The 21,720-nt window shown below is 30.3% G+C and overlaps 1 protein-coding gene across 1 annotated transcript in view; it reads left to right on the forward strand.

Moving 5' to 3' along the window:
- Positions 1 to 20,273, forward strand: part of LOC100162265 (matrix metalloproteinase-2) — a 50,539-nt gene extending 30,266 nt beyond the window's left edge. The window contains exons 3-10 of the mRNA XM_001945906.5: positions 9,010 to 9,114; positions 9,998 to 10,164; positions 12,617 to 12,763; positions 14,401 to 14,543; positions 15,639 to 15,797; positions 16,442 to 16,876; positions 17,251 to 17,517; positions 18,165 to 20,273. Of these exons, the coding sequence (XP_001945941.2) occupies positions 9,010 to 9,114; positions 9,998 to 10,164; positions 12,617 to 12,763; positions 14,401 to 14,543; positions 15,639 to 15,797; positions 16,442 to 16,876; positions 17,251 to 17,517; positions 18,165 to 18,508 (1,767 nt within the window). The 3' untranslated portion in view covers positions 18,509 to 20,273. The remainder of the gene's footprint in view (positions 1 to 9,009; positions 9,115 to 9,997; positions 10,165 to 12,616; positions 12,764 to 14,400; positions 14,544 to 15,638; positions 15,798 to 16,441; positions 16,877 to 17,250; positions 17,518 to 18,164) is intronic.
- Positions 20,274 to 21,720: the final 1,447 nt, after the last annotated feature.

Below are 21,720 nucleotides of genomic sequence, written 5' to 3' on the forward strand. Positions count from 1 at the left end.
CAATTGGCGAATGAGTGCCAATAAGCGTCGACCGCTGTATTTTCATTTAGCTATATAGTGTCGGTCCGTTGTCGCGGTGGCGAAAAAACAAACGATATAATAATATATACGGTCATTAATCATTATATTATTGTAGTAAATTATTATTGCCTCGGTATTAATTATTATATACCGCTGTTGCACGCGAGAGCACATGGTCATCGCGATATACATATACATAGGGCAGAGTAAATAACATTATTATGGCCGGGCGCGACATTCATGATCTAGACACGCTGTCGCGTTATATATTATAGAGATCTAAATTTATTATAAATCTCGCACTCCTGAAATTTAGTGTAAGTACTTACATTTTACTTGGGAAATAATATACAATGATGTACGTATATAGGTTATTAAACATAGTATACGAATAAGCATACTGATTACTGACTGGCGTTTTAATATTATTATTATAATATTGTCGCCGCTCACGCTTTTTTCCCCGTCAGTCGTTTGTATAACATACCGGGTGCCTCTACCTATATATTATAATATGTTATTTTATTTTAAAATATAATATAACAATTATAACTATCTGTATGTATATATATATATATATATTATAATGTTTATTTTGACCGGAGAGACGGGTTGGGGTGAAGGTTTTCGATTATATAAATTATATACATACAATATACGCAGCGTAGGTATTGTAAATTATGCAAATTCAAACCTATATAGCGTCGATAGAGGATAGACACACGTCGTGTCCGGAACACTGTTGCAACAGGAAGTGCATATTATACAACTATATGAGTTAGTGCGTGTATAATATTATATACGCGTACGCGTGTAATATAATTATATTTTACATCGTACCTATATACATAGACGTATTTGTATTCGGAGAGGTCGAGTGCTCCCTTCGCCCCCGCCAACCCGACGACGCTCTTTGCCCGGACGTGTCACCCCATTAATATTACATCGTTGAACCACTATAATATTATCTTCTATACAGCAGCTTATTATGTAATAACGTCTTCCCTTACCGAAAATAATAATAATATAAACACCGCCTACGAATTTCGTCTAAAATTTATTATTTCCATGTGTACATCACAATATGACAATAGCTAAAAACGAACGGAATATATTATTATTATTATTACTATGACATTTGCAAACATATTATAATATAAAAAGCGTGACAGGTTTACCGATGTTCAATAATAACATGATCAGAAAACTGAAATAGTCATGTATTTAGAAAAAGTCCCGCCGGGAATATGTAATAGTATACATTATAATATTTTAATTGCCTCTATGTAAATATATTATATTATATATAATAAATAGGCATTTAAAAAGAAAATGAGCTTTTAAACATTTATGAATTGAGATAAAAATATATATAATTATGTAGGGTTTAATCGATACGTTTAAAATTTATTATATATTAATTAATAATCTACAGCTTATCTATATAATATTATACTATCAAAGAACAAGCATACACTATATGTCAATATCCCAATTTACTATTCACCAATTTAATTTAATTTATTGTGCACGCAAACAGGTTTTATATCAAATATATACCTACCTAGTATTTAGAACAGTAGTACCTAATATAGTGAATAAAGTAATATATTATGATGCGGTCAGTTGATCCTGAATATACCTTGATATCCATGCTAAATAAAAACTGTTATTTAGGGCATGTACCAGTTGCCCCCAAAAGTACCTTTTTTATACCAATTCTACTATCTAAAGCAAAATGTACCAGTTGCCCTCATATGTTAATATATACACGATTACAATATAGCCCGTAAAATAGGGGAGTAAATATACAAATAAAAAATAAAATTATTTATAAAAATAAAGTAAAATAGTATAAAATTATAGAATCAAATTTTGATATTTGCAATTATATTAATATATGATAATATTGTATTTTGTAATAAAACAAATATATATAGTGCTATAAGTAGTGTAAACGAAATTAAAAATATTACCAATTGCACATACTTAAACATAAAAGCCAGAATTGAAGATTTTATAAATAAATATTATAGTTATTATTACAAAATACAATAATTTTCTATCATTTTATACTACCTATTTTACTTTATTTTTTAAATAATTTTATTTATTATTTGTATATTTACCTCTCCTATTATATGGGGTTATATATTGTACCTAATCATGCGAGGGAAACTGGTATATTCAGTTGGGGGCAACTGGAATATTTCGTTGAGGGCAACTGGTATATTTTTAAAAAACCGATAACAGTCGTGTGGGGCAACTGGCCCACACCCGTTATTTATTTATATATTTTTTTACTATTATTACAACGGGTAAAACTTAGTATAAACATTATGCAAATTGAGAAGAAGCTATGCTTAAAATATAAGATATTATGTGTTTATGTATGATTATAATATCAATCTGAGTGTCCGCATCCTACTCATTTTATATAATTATATCATTTTGATTGGCAATTATTTATCCTATTAAGTTTCTATGAATCGTAGGGTAACTTATATTTGCTCAAAACTAAAAACGTTGATTAAATTTAAATTAAATTAAATTCCACCTAATTTATTCATAACATCATAATTTATAATGCATTATTATGATTAAGATATTATATAGATAGAGGAAAAGTCGTAGGTAGGTAAAAATGTACAAACACGCTTGTATTATAGCATGTATAGTTTTTTACTAACCGTGGTGTGTGATTCGTATTGTATATTCATATAGTCTTACAGCCAGATAGGTACGATCATAAATAAAATAATAAATAATAATATATTTTACCAGGTAGGTATATGTTACTATAATATCGATGAAGTGTCCGGCTAGTTATTTCCGCAAAGACAACGTGCTGAAAACTATTTTAATTATAATATATTTTATAGGTATTTACGTCGCGAAACAGTAGTGACGAAGACGGTTTTCTCTGTTACATTTTTGACTCACAGTTTTTCCCCGAGTGGCTAATTGATGAGTCTTTCTCTCTCGTTCCAATAACTCATATAATTATTAAAAACTATATAATACGTTAAAAATGAAAATGTTATTGGTTAGAAAGCAGAATCAAGCGGCGCATTATGCGTGATAATTTATTAGAAATTTTCTGTTAATCGCGACTATAATACGTAAGAGACCTAGAGGTTCCATTGCTTAGTAAGGTTTCACAAGTCACGACGCGTCATACCATATATTATATTATACATTATACATGCGTATCTATTAACATCGTTTAATATTTTAACTGTTTAAAAATTCTGTTTTCGGGGATTGAAAATCAACTAATCGCACGATTTCCAAGTTTTCAATTTAAAGTACAGAATATGCTCTCTAAAAATAGTCCGATTGACTTGTTTGTGCATGATATGGAATATAATATAGTTATAATGTCGTTTGTCCCAATATTTGCCGAAATTCCGCCGTTCCGAACACGAAAGTTATTGTAAACGTTCAAGATTTTCAAATCGTTAAAAGCGGGATACAATCGTTCATAATTTATTAATTTCAAAACTTTAACGAGTACATAGATCCACAGGTAACATTCTGCAGTGTTATATATAAATTATTATGTATCATTATTATAAATTATTTTATTGGCACCTATAAGTGGCCGAAGACGTTGTTCAAAATAACACAATATTATATGTGTCTGTTTGAAATATGTATATATTGTATATGATCCATCAATATTCTGCCGTCCGATATATGAACGATTTCGTTTTCGGAGAGAACCTGCAGCTGCAGCCGAATAAATTGTCAAACAGAATAAAATATTTGTATAGACACCTATAGTCGAAATGGTTCAAGAAATAATGTAATGATATTATTTTTGGCATAAAACTGGGCATTATTTTAACAGTATATTTTGAGCCAGCGATGTTATTTACAAATGTATATGACATTACATTATAATCGATGATGCTCGCTGTCGTGTATAATGTTTTGTATAATATAATAGATATAAAGGTAAAAAACACATTTAATATTACTTTCATTTCAAGTTTCAATTACACTAATTATATATTTGTACAATGTTTTAACTTTTAAATTATTCGGGTAAAACTAATTCTGTACTTATTTAAATAATTTTGTAATTATTAGATATATAACTCGTTTTCATTAGTATGTGGGTCACCACCAATAACTACAAATGACCATTTTTATCGTTATTACAATATTGCTTTTCACTCTTTTGGATAACATTATAATTGAATATTTTTCTGATAATTTTTATGTACATACAATTTGAAAAGTTCGAACGAGTAATTAATAAGGTAGTCTAAGTATTTGAAGTTTAAATGCGCAGATAAGTAGACAAACTTTGTCTTTGTCGTCAGATGGCTCCATTATTATATCACTGTCGTAGTCGTATTCTACGACTGGCGTCTTAATGATTTACATAAATATTCTGGGTCGAGCGTGACTCACGTGTCGAATTTCCCCGCGGAGATCGCGATAAAAATCGAAGGATACGCTGTCGCGGCTGCATATTTATATATATATTAAAACACGCGTGTAATAAGTATACTGTCGTCTGGGTCCCCCGGTGCACGTTATGGTCGTAGTATACCGGAATACCGGATGACGTCGCCGACGACCACCATATGACGAAAAACACGTGCAAAAATGCTAAAGCTAAACATAAAAATAATAATATCGTGAAACCACTGCCGTAGTATACATACATACTGCACATATTATAAAGCACTAGAATTTGGCCAGAGTTATTATAATGTTTTTTTCCCTCGTTTCTTATTGTCGTTCGTCCGAAACGGTATTTCTATATAACGCTCTCCTTACAGAAAAGTGCAGATTGATTGCTCGATCCGCCGGGCAGACACGCAGCGGCTCAAATGTCGCGAATATTGTCACCATTCCATGGCGTAACATACTTTTATTATAGTATTATAATTTATTCGTAGATATTATTATACGTATCACGCGTAATGAACATCGAACGATAATTAACTGTACTATGTTATTTATTATTTATGTAATTATACAGAATACGCTTGCATTATGCGACACCAAGAGACCACGAGTTTGGTCGCATTAACCCCATATATTGAACATAACGACATTAAAAAACTTATGATATTCAACTGGGTTTTAATATTTTGTTAGCTGATGACGCAGTAAACTATTTCTATCGTATAAAATATAATATACCTATAGCCTATTTATAGGTACCTATTTAATGGATAATTCAAAATTAAAAAATTCTGTTGTTACACCTAACAAACCATATAAAAATAAAGAATCAAAGAAATAATGACGCATACTTCAATATTTTTAAAATTAAATTATAAGTACCTATACAAAGTTTTCTTAATATTATTTTCATTTTTATTCCTTTTTTTCGTATTCTTTTTTTCCTTGGTATTTTTTCCGGGTTTTGTACACTACATATATTATATACGTTGTAACTTGTAATCATCATTCGATCAAATGGCCACGTATTGATGACACTCTATCTGATACACAAAAAAAAATTTCCGACCAGAAGTATGATTTCATTAGAATTTGGGGAAATACATATTAATACCTATTACAAAGTTATGATGTATACAGTCAGTAGATACCTGGTATAATATGTATAATATTGTATATATTCTTTGCAATATTATGGACTAATCTAGTGACTAAATATTGCGCAATGGAAAATAATAATATTATATAATATAATATACATTATTATAATTATATGACCCACTATGGCTTGAAGGACACATTTCCTCGAAAATCATTAACGTTTTTGGATAATATATAATATGTATTTAGATACCTAATTTTAACTTTTTACAAAACATAATTTATAATAAAACTTATATTTTGCTAACGTGTATCTAAGTATTTGTGAGTCAGTGCTATCCCGCCACATGTTGGTCCTCTACTCCGTTCATGCGTTCATCATAGTATCATAACTATATAAATACTTATTCCTTGTAAGTTATAACTATCTAATTAACCACTTATAGTAAAAAACATTTTTTTTAGACAGCGGAAGTTCGTAAAATTCAATTCGTAATTTTACTCGTGGTTTGCCGAGGTACTATTTTTCTTTTTTTTAAAGTCTCTAATATTATAGGTATAATTATTTAATCTATAAATCCAATTATTTTTTTTTAATTGTATCGTATGGATAATGTTAAATTCGTTTTATACACACATTTGCATATTATTATTTATTATTGCTTTGAGTTTTGACCGTGTCGATTACTTTTTTTCGGTAGGAATATTATTATTGTCCATCCCTTTCCGTCCTTTTGTCCGTGATACATTAGAAAATAATAGGTACCACAGTACCAATAATATCATCATCTACGGCTGCAGCTATGTTTATCAATACACGCGAGTATAATTATACAGCATAGTGTAATAGACGTACCTATAGAACGATTATTATCTTTATTACTACCATTGATTAAATATACATTGTATATTCAATCAATGCTACTACAACTATTATTATGACGATGATTCGACGACGCGACGTCGTGTTTGTTCTTAGAGAGATGTTCTAAGAAAAATAATAATATGTGTCTTGTATCACTGTAGTTGTATATAAACGATAATTTATAGTCTCTTCAACGTCTGTATATAAATATGTCAACAAAATATTAATGTATAATATAATGTTCTATCGAGAATAGTAATTTTACGGCATGCATGCATATATAGATGATTCTAAAATATCATAAATCATATAATATCATGATATCGTTGCATTATCATTTTATTATTATTGTATTATTACTGCGTTATTATTGTATTCTAACGTTCATTTTTGAACTATATTATTTTAAATTATTGTAATTGAATCGTTTGATCCATTGAAATAAATAATAAGAAATAAAAAAAAAATTATTATTAACAACGATCTGTGTCGATAAGTCCCTCTTCTAGTGTTGATAATCACAGCACGTTATTATCGTCGTTTTTTACGTTTTCAAAATATTTCGAATAAACATCCAACAAAAAACCAAATAAACCATAAATTATACTTAATCAATTTGTACACACTGTTCATTTAAATTATTGACAATAATATAATATATGAATTGCTTACATGATTTATTAAATCATCGTGTTATTTTTACGGAGTGATCTTTATTTAACGTAACACACTCAATGTTTCAAAAAACACTAGCGTTATAAAAATATTTCTTTTAAATAAATTTAAATCGTTACAAAATAACATTTTGCGAGGTACCCTGCTTGTTCCACTCCACTTGGCCTATTATATTCGTGACATAAGCTATTAAGTATTATCTAAAATTCCATTTTTATGAATTGAAGTATTCCAAAAACTATTCTGATTAGAAACAATGAGTTAAATATGCATGTTATCATGAAAAAATTAAAAAATGATAACGACAAAAATAGTAGTAAATACAGTTTTTTAGACAAAAAGTTAATAGTTTTTGACATATATAGTGTCTTATACCAAATAGATCACCCGGTATATTAAACAATATTCATAATTGATAATAGCTTATATTAATATATTTTACTTTTTTGTTGTATAAATGTAATTATATCAAAATGTGTTAAGTTTCTAGTTTCACATGATCTTAACATAGTTACGTATAATATAAGTTTCCTAAACGTTGCCAACACATTTCTTTGATTTGATGATTCCGTGCTATATATTGACGTTAAGTGCACACTGCACAATTCGAATTGGACTTGCATGTTTGGTATATTTATTAGAATGTAATAATATAGTTGAATCACTAGCAATATAAATTATATTATATTATACTATTATATATGTATGAGACCTTGACCAACATTCTAATCACGGTGACACGTTAGAATTAAAACAAAAAAACAGTTCAACTCCCAATTATTTTCTACTCCCTTTATTTGTACATTTATCCTGCAACATTTTGAAAAAGAAAATTTATATTTTAATTCAAATTCAAATACTCCTTTACCTGAACATTTCCTCAGTTAGGTTAGGTCCACCAACGTGATGATATGCGACCGTATCTATAAGAATAAAATGATTTATTTATTTTTAAAAACTGTATATTAGGTAAATGTTATATTACATGTTTTATCATAAATTTGTGTGTTCCTGGCTTATGAACCAAACAATTTGATTAGTATATACGTAGGTATTTATACATAATGTATAAATAAATTAATAACTTGTTTTCAACATTGATCAATAGATATTTGTAAACATTTGTATTGAATTTTCAAATGAAAAAAATTAGTTTTATTTGTTTACTTAATTTTTTTGAATGAATTAAATCATTTTAAGGATAATCATTTGTTCATCGTTGACACACACCTAAATTGTTTTCGAAAACAAACTAATTTACGTCCCAGATAATGCATTTTTTATTACATTTTTATGAGATATTCACGAAATCACGTCACAGGCGCAAGTTCGACCTACTAATAATAATTCACGATGCTGAGTTAAGTCGATAAACGGGTTACTGGATTATTTGAGTGTGTCCGTACCTCAATAGTGATGCTAACATGCCATACATAAATATGAATATTTTAATAATATCTCTCAAGTTATATGTGAGTGGACTCTCTGAACTAAATACCTAATATTCATACAATTTAATATTTTTACTTATTTAGTAATATTTTATCGGATTATTATTTGTTTTGAATGTGGGGTGTAAGTGTATAACCACATGGCTAGGTACATCAATAGGAACGCCGTTTGCGTTTACCCACGATAATAATTTTTGAACGCAATCGTATGTTCCCCTTATATTTTTACACTTAATAATATTTTACTCCTGTTCGTAGTTTTTTAATATAATCTCCTTAATATTCATACATTTTTTGTTTAAAAGATATAATTAATTTTAGTTTAAAATTGTGCCATTAGTATAGGCATAACTAATATTATAAATTAACAGGTATATGGTATATAATATTAAATTCTATTTTTTCATTCTGTATACGCAAATAGTAAATACGTTATTGGATTATTATTTATGATATATTTTTTTTTTACAGCAAGGGTATTTGATGAAGTTTGGTTACTTACCAGAATCGGATCTAGAAACGGGCAATAACTTGAGGGACGGAAGTCAACTACACGATGCTCTGCGAACATTGCAGGTATGTCATACGCAGTATATACTCATAATTACATAAATATAAAAATCATACTAAATACTAAAACACACATTATACATTATTCACCGATCACCAAGCATATTTAGACTAAATTCAAGAATATGAAAATATAGTCTTTAGGTAATGTGGTATCACCCGCATAGAGTGACTATTAGGACCCCACAACCGGAGCGCTGTTCAGTTTAAATAAACTCCGTTAACTATAGGTATGTGTGTCTGAGGCTCTGAACACTGTTCCAATCTAAGCAGTAAGAACGTAGAAGACTTGAAATAATATACAACTCGAGGTTTCAGGTTGGAAACACTTTTATTAAAATGTAAAACAAACATAATATATAAAACACTAATTCGGAAAATTTAGCCCGTACTACGATCGTCGCTTCACACGCACAATCATCATGCATTCATGCCTATACGTTCTCGTCGAATCAGCGAAAACGGGCGGGCGTGTATGTTTTAAAGCAAAATATCACCTCAACACATCTTGCTTCACTGGTCTGACCTATGTCAATAATTTACAGCTTAAAATATTCCCACCTATATTATATATATATATTAAATTATTAAATAATATTATATTAGATACCTATTCGCTATATGTTTTTAAAAAAACCCACTAAACCTATATTGCTTGACGTCATAATTTATAGACGTTATATTTGAATAAAATCCCTTTTTCCTAATTTTATCATTTATTCATGCATACGTATATTTTGTACATTTTTCCTCTCATAGTCTTATAAAACGTTGGAAGTTGCGAAACCACTATAATAATATTATATTTTAGCACTAATGACAATGATAACATAGGTACACTACGACACTAGTCTATATTTTCATGAAAGATGTCCAATATTTTATTTAGACGTTTGGAAATATTCCTATCACCGGTAAATTAGACGAGGCCACTAAACAGTTAATGAAGAGACCTAGATGCGGCGTTTCCGATATTTCACCGACAGCGGGCCAACACCGGACCAAACGCTACACCCTGCAAGGTCAAAAATGGCATCACGTCAACCTGACATGGAGGTGAGTAAAATAAAATATTTTCTTAATCCGTTGCCAAGTTTACTCAAGTTAAAAGTAATACATGAATAATATATTATATTTTATATCATATTAGAATTTGGGTGGTTTGAAAGCCTATGAAAACGTATGAGTATACTACACTATATTATATTTTAAGAAGAAAATCTAATCCTGTAATATTTTCCACGGAATAAATAATGTGATATTTTTATCACAATACCTATGCGTGTGACTGTTAAGATTTTTAATCTAATTTTTAATTAATTAAATATAATAATACATTCCTAGTAATTATTATAATGATACGAAATCACCTAGCATTAAAAATTCAAAAGTCAAATATGGATTTTATACCAAAGACAACAATTAACAAATTGACAACTGTATTACAATTTTAAAATAAATCTAAAAATTACCCAATTATAAATATAAGATCTAAATACTCGTCGTCAACTGCAACAGCAATAAGCGTATAAATTATTGTCACTGGTGTAATAATTTTATTAATTATTATAATATCGATTAAACAACGCGGCGTGAATCTTATTTTTCGTTCGTGTCTTTATGCAACTTACAAGTATGTCGTTAACTGCAATTGCAGTCTACCGAGATCAAATATTAAATAAATAAAATATTGTATTTAAAACGATAAAATATAATGTTAATATTACCACCAATATTCAGTCGGGCAAGGCTCTTCGATAAAAATCGTACCATTCTAAAATACTCGTTTTAAATGCTTTTGAAAAAGTAACGATGCAAATTATTACACAATGTTCGCAACTTGTTAAACAATTGACGGGATGTGAAAGAACTGAATAATGTTTTTAATACGCTAAACCGACATACGGTAATCTATGATATTTTTTAAATGCGTTAGTTACTGGTTTTTATTAATCCTTTATACATTTACTATGGAGTTTTTAATAATTAAAATATAAACATAAATATTATACTTATAGCTACTTACGTCCATATATTTTCAAATACTATTTAGATATCTTGGAGAATTTTATACAAATAATTGTTTTTTTATTTAATATATTGTTTTTAATTAGAAGTTTGTTTTAAAAATGGAAATATCAAAATAAAAAATTCCAAAGATAAGCAATGAAACAAAAAATGGGGGTGTCATTAATTTGAACGGATGACCCAAATTTTTCCTAGGTAGAGCTATATCATCTGGGTGAGATATTAAGCGATCATTTGGAAACATTTATATTTATGTTTGTTGTACATATGTACCTACAAATAACATTTCTTGAACTTAGTAATTAAGGACATATACAATATATATAGTAATATATTATAATATGTAAGTATATACTCGTATTATACTGAAATAACAACTTTTATAATATTGATTAGGTACGCACTATAGACCGTTTCGGCCGTTAGGCGTAATTATTTTAAAGTGCTCCAAACCAAGTCTCTAAAAACGGAAAGGAAAATGTATTGGACATATTATTAGGTGTCCGTATACATTTTTCTTAAATTATGTATATAGAATATAACAGAAAGAACTGACTAATACAATAACTTTTGTTATAATCAATATTTTAAAACTGAAAATTAAAAATGTTTCAAAATATCCAATTCGTTAATCGAATTATAGAAACAATTTTCATGGTTAAAACATTTATCTAAGTTAAGTAGTTTCTCTTTTAAAATTTTTTTAAATATCGATATTTTTTAGGGTAAATTAATTTTAAATACGTAATTAACTTTATTCGATATATTATTTTTGAGAATTTCCTGATATAAGTATATTTCTTAAATTATTTATTATCCATAAAATTTTCACAATTATAGTCATGCGTTTAACTAGCATCAATTTTTTTCGTTGGTTCATTCTGGTACACCCTGTATATTATGAGATCGCCCAAATGAAGTATTATATATATTAGGAGCTCGTGTAAATTTCACTCAAATGATATGTATCAATTCGCCCAAACGAAATGAAATTTCTAGTTATTTGCTCAAATGAAAGCGGCCCAAAAATGGTTTATTCACCATAGTAAAATTAACAATATTATATATTCTTTACACGGCGACAACAAATAGCACACGCGCATTATTTTGTATTTATATATTATTATATAGCTTATAAGCACAGCAATAATAATGGCAATTCAATATTCAATATTCAATATTCTATGCGTTGTTTTCGATTATTATTTTTTATTTCATAAATTTTCTGTTTGATTAATACTTGAGTCTTGAATATTTCGTTATACATTTTAATAGGTGCCAACCTAATTTTTAATTAAGACCATCAAAATAATACGCAAATTAAAATTAATATTATGAATTTTAGCAACACGTATTTGAACACCAACAATATAATATATTGTTATATTATTGTAATATTATATTGGCATTGCGCGTTTTCTGATTTTATAATAACAAACAAAAATAATAATCTGTACCTATGTTGTTTGTTTGTTCTCAGTTTGCGGACAAGGCGCTTGGATAAAGTAGACCACGGATGGGTGAGGTCGGACTTGAACAAGGCGTTTCAAGTGTGGGCCAAATATTCCAAACTCACGTTTCGGGAAGTTAACAGCGAATCTGCAGACATTCTGGTGTTTTTCGAAAAGTTAGTGTTGGGCTTAAAAAGTCCTTTTGAGTATAAAAATAAACTGTGCTTATGTGTTTTTAGATTTTTTGTTAACAGAATAAACTACTTACGTGGAGTCTTGTTTTAAATTTTCAATCCTTAGATATAAAAGTTGACCATTTTATAAATTTTTAACTACAAAACAATTATTGAATCTTAAATTTGATAAATTTTGTCAAAATTCGATCTTTAAATGCTTATAAAAAAAAATTGTGCCTATGTATTTTTAATATTTTTCAACTGTTATTGTAACAATATATCAGGAACCTTGCATTAAATTTTCACGCTTTTTTATCCAACAAACAAAATTTTATTGATATTTAAGAAAAAAAAACTAAACAAATTGAAAACTGACAGCGTCCGTAAACAGCTCAAAAAAAGTCAAAATATTTTCAAAATTGTATGGTGTATAAGAAATGAAAATATTAGCATTCAGTGAAATTTTCAAATATCTACAGTCATTCGTTTTTTAATTACAATTAAATAAGAAAATCGTCACATGAGAAATCGAGTGAATATCAAATGTTGTAAAAATATGAATTTCAAACGCTCATAAAAATTTAATTTGACTTTTTTGTAGACATTTTTTTTTTGATAAAGATAGACAATATTATGAGGAATCTTGTATTACATTTTCAAATCTTAGATTTAAAAAGAAAATTTTTACGAATTCTTAACTAAACATAATTTGCTAATTTTCGTGATTTTTCCATATTTTGTCAATTTTTGATCTTTAAATACTAATAAAAAAAACTGTGACTAAGGATTTTTAATATTTTTCAAATATCATTGTAACTATATAGTAGGAGCCTTGTATTAAATTTTCAAGTATTTTTACTCAACAAATAAAGTTTTATTGACATTCATAGAAAAAAAAACTAACAATATTGGAAACTGAAAACGTTCCTAAACAGTTCAAAACAAATCAAAATATTTTATCATGTATAGAAAATGGAAATATAAACAACGAGTGAAAATTTCACGTATCTACGGTCATTTGTTTTAAAGTTACACCAAAAACCAAAATCAATTTTCTCGAAAACAGGTTTTGCGTAAAAATTCCCGTTTTTCCTTAATTTTTCTTTTGTTTTTCACGGCGCTTTTGAAAACTACTGGAAAAATTTTACTTTTGACCCCCCCAAAGTACCAATTAGATTCACTATCCTATCAGAAAAAATACTGTTGAAGAAAATCGAAGCACCTCTACTGTCATAAAAGGTGATTACAGACACAAAAAAAAAAATAAAAAAAAAAAAAAACACACATTATTGTAAAATCAATACATTCATCGTTTCACTCAGAATCTAATATATTTCATTATAATATCCATTTACCTATTATTATAGATGTACTAATGTGATAGCTCGTCGCTTTTATTATAAACGATAAACCTCATATATAAGGCTCATCGTAATAACTGCAAATCGTATAAAACTTTGTAGGCAATGAAAATGAAATGTATTATTCTAATAATTGCTGCATATATAATATATATATTCAATTCCGGATTTATAATTTTTGGATTTTTGACATACCTATTTGTGTAATTTAGATATGGTGTGCGAGGCTCATTATAATATAATTTAATCTAATGCATTTGCTTCTATTTAACTTAGAGGTTACCACGGTGACGGATATCCGTTCGATGGGCCGGGTCAAGTGTTGGCTCACGCATTTTTCCCGGGCACCGGACGAGGAGGAGACGCTCATTTTGACGAGGAAGAAGAATGGCTGGTGGCCGACAAGACAAGTAAAGACGGTGAGTACCAGTATACGACAATACTAGTACACTTGTGTACAGTGGTTGTACTGCGGTACATTATTTATACAATTATACTGTACGTCAGTGGTCAGTACATAATATAGGTACTCCGTGTACGTATAGGTAAAACTATAAGATAACATAGTAAGTACATTATGTACGAGTGGTGGTCAAACGGAGTGGGAGGGGGGTGAGGGAGATTATCCTCTATAATAACTATTTTATAACAAAATAATTTTTTTCTGGTCTGTGAAATAAAAACCCCGGATGGATAATATATATCTTAAATAAATTACGTTTTTAGTAATAAAAATCTGCCTCTCTCCTCATATGACAAAATCATGTTATGTACCCTCACTTTTATGTACATAGTAAATTATCAATGGCACAAATAGGCAAGGGCTTAAAGTCCACTCAAATCTGCATAAAGTCCTCGTCGAGTATAGACTGCCTAGATAGGTAGGTACTATTTATCTGCAGTTTTTTTCTGCAATTTTGAAAACAACCCCGACAATAATATTATTACGATAAATGTTGTAGTTATCGACAGTGTAACCCAACTTTTCCCAATATTTACAGCTGGGCGTTAGTAACAACTTTACTCATGGAACAGTTGCAACTTGCAACGCTTTTCATCTTATACGCGTGAAACTGTGAATGTTCCTTCAGTGTCATGTGACAGGTATAAAAACTCTGTTGTGTTGAACAATGAGCCATTTATCTATTCAGCTGCACACATATTGACTATCACTATTGAGGGAGACATATGCAATAATTTAGAATCATAAGGGGCAATAATACTAAAAGTTAGTTTCAAAAAAGAACCTAGTATTTTACTTAAAATAAATATACAGTGTGTTCACGATATATAATTATATAAAATAAGATACAATAATTTGTATTCGATGAATATTGATGGTGGCCTTAAGGGCGCTACAGTCCTCGCCACCCATGTAATTATTTTTATCTAACATTATAAGGACAAATTGTTTACGCAACTGCATACGTATACCGCAATTATTTATTTTTGTGTCTTTAATATACTTAGTTAACATCATTATTTATTTAAACAATTTTTTTGCGCCTCTGCAGGAACCAGTTTGTTCAGGGTGGCCGTGCACGAATTTGGTCACTCTCTCGGTCTTTCGCACTCATCGGCAGAAGACGCATTGATGTTCCCATGGTATCAGGATCTGAAATCCAACTTTGAACTTCCCAATGACGACCGGATTGGTATACAGGTCCTTTACGGTAAGTGTATACAGTAATTCCTTTACGAACTTCGGGTGTGTTCTTGAGCCCACGAAAATCAATTTTTGTTATAATATTATATAGATTACTAGTTTTTTCAAGTCATAAGATTTTTTTACATATCGTTATCCAAAACCAAACGCGTAATAATATTTATCCCACCCAACTCAGATACAAACAATGCGTCGGAAATACCATTATAATATTTAGTACCAATTATTATTTTAATAGATCAACCTTTCCATCTTTCCAAGACTATAGTGTTTACTTTATAGTAGTATAGTACCTTCTCATAAAATAGTTCATAAGCTGCTTATAACTATAATAACTATATAGTATATATATATATATAACTATACCTACGACCTACCCTCCAAAAAATATATATAAATGCATTGAAGGCAAAAAGTATTTAATTAGGTATTCATTTGTACGTTTGAGAAAGACTATAATATATACGTAGGTATCTGGTATACGTATATATAATGTATACGCCGTCGGTTAGTATAATAAGTGCCTACTTTAAATTTACTACAGTTGACTCGCTGGCAATGACAATATAGTAATTTGCAATATCTTGAGGAAAATATCGACTACGATTTTAATTCCGTGGCATCGATTAATTTTTCGTTTCTATTAAATAGGTGCAAAAAATGACAAGATCTGGGGTGACATACCGGCGTACAGACCAACTTCGCAGAGACCGGATCCATCGACTACCGTTCCGACGATATCTAGTACAGCTAGGACAGTAATTACCAAGTCCATGACCAGTATCACCAATCCCATTACCCCAGTGACATACACTACCAGCAGACCAATGCCACCAAGGCGCCCACCCGTAGCAGTAGTCGTCGACGACAAACCGGACTTTTGCAACACATCATTCGATGCAGTGTCAATCATACGGAAGGATACGTTCTTCTTCAAGGGCAAATACACGTGGAGACTAGGCCCCAAGGGAGTTTACGCCGGATATCCGGCTCTAATTTCACGGCTGTGGTACAATCTGCCAGAAGACATGAACCAGGTGGACGCGGTGTACGAAAGGCTAGACGGCAAGATTGTGTTTTTCATAGGTCAGTTGTCATAGCCATTTTATTTTTAGTTATTAAATATGAGTTATTACTAGAGATAGGATAATGATCTTAATAACACAAAAATTCCCTAAATAAAATGCAAATGCCATAAAAACTTCAAAAAATGAACTTAACAAATTACAAAAAAAATGTACTAACATAAATTATAACAAATTTAATAGAAAAAAATTATTATTATTACCTAGAGATAATTGTGTGATAATAGGTGTCAGAATAATTTAACTATGAATTGTAAATTGAATAAACAATAGTAAACATTTAAATTTTAAGCTTAATTTAGAGTAAATAAAAAATATATTATACATAATAATTAAAAATAAATCTAAAAGTAAAATATAAATTTTGCCGCGCAGGTCGTCAATATTACCTGTTCGACGGCAACAACCCGCTGCGAGGATACCCGAAGCCGTTGACGACGCTCGGACTGCCCGAAGAGCTGGACCGTGTGGACGCGGCCATCGTCTGGGGCCACAACAGCAAGACGTACATATTCAGCGGCACAATGTATTGGAGGTTCGACGATGAAACTGGCCAGATGGAGTTGGACTACCCGCGGGACATATCGTCTGTATGGCGGGGAGCGGGATACAACATCGACGCGGCGTTCCAATGGCACGACGGTGAGTGAAACCGATAATTTCTAAATAATTATATGATTTGCAACATATTAGTTATATTTATTGTACCTATCCTGCTGCGGGCAACATTGTTGGGTAAATGAAACTCTGTAACCGTTTAAAGTTCAAACGCATAACTTCTGAATTTAAATATTTAATAGTATATTGTTTATGGCAAGGGCGGGGAGTGAGCCACTAATATACTCACGATTAGCAAGCGACGTTATTGTGGCACGAGTCGTAGTAGGCAAAGCCTGTAATCAGCCTAAGACTAAATGATTGCATTCCCACACGAACCACCAAACATACTTTTTTTGTCACGCCTGCGCTGAAAGTTTAATTTTCGGTTTCGGTTGAAGTGTTCGAAAATGACCTCATTCCTATTCCAGCAGACAGTAAATCTTTTGTCTCCGACGGGTGACGGTGAAGTGGAAATAGGTACCTACTTTACGTAGCGGTAGTTTAATGTATATTAGTGAAGTCCGGTAGGAAAAAATATATGACGTTGTAACAGGTACAAAATAGTGGTATACCTCTTTCTCTACTTCGATTCATGTTAATTTATATTTCTTTATTTGCCATAACTTAAAATCAATACTGTATGACTGACAAATATTGACAACACAATAATATGCGTGCTTATCACACAGGTGCAACGTACTTCTTCAAGAATCGCGATTTCTGGAAGTTCAACGATCTCAGGATGCGCGTCGAACAGGAGGAGCCCAGGTCGATCGGCGAGTTCTGGTTCAACTGCACTGCGGTTGACGGTGTCGGCGACAGGTGGCCCGTCACCAAGAACAAGGGCCGGACGACCGGTCAGAAGGGCGCTGCGGGCCGCGGTGGCCGATATCGGACGGCCGACGACGGGCCGTCTGGCAGCGGCGATGTCAGCTCTTCGGGGTCCGTCTCCACCGATCATACGCCGACTCCGATCATGGCGTGGTCGGTTACGATGGCGTCGATCGCGGCAATCGTTCGGTGGGCACGATGAACGTCGCCACGAAAAACCATACGTGTTCGTCATATGTATATAATATAATATGATAATATTGTAATATTTATTGTGATGTATAATAAGCATACGGCGTCCGCCAAAGTCCTATGGCCGTCGAGTGTGACGATTTGAGGGATAGCGAAAATCGCTGTCGTATCGAGTTATTCAATCAAATAATAATATAATGTAACTGATGTATTATACAATGTGATGCGATACTACCGCTGTGTAGATTTGGGCCCGTCGGATCTGAGTGAAAAATAAACGAACAGATTCGATTTAATTAGACTGGCAATTGGCAAACCTGCAGTTTCAAATTTTGGATGCAAGTCTCGTGGTTCCGTAAAAAAATTGAGTGATTTAATATAATATACATAGATATTTCGATACCCATCACAAGAATACTCGTAATCCCGCTGTTACGATTTTATTATATTTTAAAGTTTTTCAACCACAAATGCATATAAATATTAATACATTTTTAAGACTTAAATACTCATTAACACAATTTGGAGCATTATTCTCATACAGTGTACCTCCGAATATTGTGCAATTTTTTTCTGTGCTCACTCCAAAAAATTCAAGCATTCTTGCCATTCGTCTCCGTCGCACTTCTTTGGAATGCACGTCGATATAATTTATTATATGTACAGCGTAATTTACAAATCATGCTCACCCCATTTTTCATTTTATATTTCATAATGCAATTATTTCAATTCTGATTTTTAAATATACTTAAATACCATATTTTTAAATTCTTAAAATTGTTTGTACCTATCATAATTTCGGAATGTATAAACTGTGGAAATAAAAACTTCTGTTTTTTAAATGAGAGCCCTCATTATTTACTGTACAATTTTGGGGATAATTTTTTTTTTTTTAATGTTTATGTAGTTAAGTACCTAATTCAAAATTCGAACGAATAGTTTTTCAGTCATTAAAATGTTTCTGGTAAGTATAATAGTCCTTAAAAATGTTTTTACGAAAATATAAAACAGATTAATAATACTTGGACATTCTTTACAAATTATAAATGTTGATAGTCGATAGATTTATAATATTTACTAAAATGTTTAATTCCACTGTATTATTGTATATAATATATTATATATTTCCATATATTCCAAGCCCATTATTGTAGACGCAATTGATCATTTTTACTCCTTATAGACTATAGTACACAAGGTTAAATAACTCAAAAACGAATCGTTCGAATTTTGATTTTGATACATCAACAATTTCAGAAAAACTATCCATTAAATAATTTACCACACACTTTCTATATCAGAATCCCTCCGTTCTCATTTAAATGTATACGTTGTATATTCAAAGCACACTCCTTATGTAGGTAATAGAACAATTTATTTTCAAGCATTTAAAAATATCGTCTTTAAGTTAATTTTATTTAAAAATTCCAAAACTTTTTTTTGAATAACTGCATATTATTGGTTGAGCAGCTTGATGCATCATCCTGTACATCCAAGTATAGTATAATATTCAGAACAATATAACGGTGCAAACCACCTGTTTACAGGAAGTGTTATTTTCGGTATTCTATAAAGTCATGTTTTTAGACCTTTGAAACAACCACTCACTCCACCATCCGGGATACAGTAGAGTTGCGGCTACATTTTATCGTCATCAATCCGACGTTGTTTAAAATGTCTGACAAATTTTGTGATATTTTTTTTCTATCAACTCTATTATATTTTATACCTATTTATATAATTATATTTACTATACATATTATAGGTAATCGATTTAAGGATATTATATTATTGTGTTTTTATATATTACCTAAACTATTTATGTATATACTATATATTTATTATTTTGTACGTATAATAGTACAATATATATTATTATGAGCTGCGTTATATACCTATATATTTACCACATAATATATTTATGTACTTATAGTTTTATTTTGTATTGAAATCGCCAACGTTTTTTTCTACTTACGGTTTTGTAATTTTTAAAAATAAAATAATGTAATTGTACTTAAAAATGAAAACGTTTTTCTTAATCTTTGTTGACCCAGTGGCCAGTGGTGTGTAACATAGGGGCTAGGGCCCAAATGTTACTCAGGCAACAACTTATACATTTATTGATGGAAGGAAAATAGTATCTACATTTTATATCGGTATAGGTATAACAATATTTTGAGGTCACCAAAAATTATTTGAGCAACACCAATTTTTTTTTATGCATTCATAGACGCCATACTGACTGCATATTGGTTTTAAAATATAGTAGGTAAGCCCGGTCTAGACCAAGAATGAAGAAACATTAGTTGGAAACATATTATGTTTCTGACATTGTCGTCGACAAATATTTATGTTACCGCTTATATGACGGGAAATCAGAAACATTGCCTTCGACAAATCTTTCTTTGGTCTGGTCGGGGCTGTATATTATAAATTCAATTATATTATGTGATTTAACTTTCGTCTAATGTTATCACTTATCAGTCGGTTTGTGTTATTCGTTTTGTAGAGTACCAACTACCAATAAATGATTACATTAATAAGCGGCGAAATAACAGTCGTTGATGTATATTGTATATACGCAGACGTCAAATTTATTTTGTTCTTGTAAGTCAGAAAAATTCACTCCAAACCACCCTAAAAATAAACCCTAGAATCGCCCCTGGTTGCCCACGACGGTATCGCAAGTCAGAAAAATATGATTCTTCAATTCATTCATAACTTATTCGAATCCATGATTTATAATTTAATAATAAACTTATTTTTTTTAAAACAAAAAAATACTTGTCACGACCCATTTTTATAGATTACGCGTCCCAAAATTTGGTAGGGACACCGGTTGAATACCACTGGCTTAGATTTCCTAATACCTTGCTACTTTTTTTATTATTGGTTGTTTGTATTTATGCCTAGTTTAGTAGTTCGCAGATATTTTGAACCTACAATAAACTATTGTATTATAAAATATCTGCAAAAAAAAAATAAGTTATAAATTGTGAATTCGAATAAGTTATGAATGAATTGAACAATATGCACACTTATGCACGGGATATTACGCAAAGCTCAAGTTTTTTTTCTTTCATGACTTACAAAGGTGACACGAGTCGTGAAAATATTGTTACAAAAACAGTGGATCGTGAGTCAAAAAGGTTGATCACTACTAGTCAAAACCATAAATAGGATGAAACATATTTTTTATATTAAAAAATGTAAAATTCATTA

Source organism: Acyrthosiphon pisum, chromosome A2 (genome assembly GCF_005508785.2).
Source record: "Acyrthosiphon pisum isolate AL4f chromosome A2, pea_aphid_22Mar2018_4r6ur, whole genome shotgun sequence".
NCBI classification, from domain to species: domain Eukaryota; kingdom Metazoa; phylum Arthropoda; class Insecta; order Hemiptera; family Aphididae; genus Acyrthosiphon; species Acyrthosiphon pisum.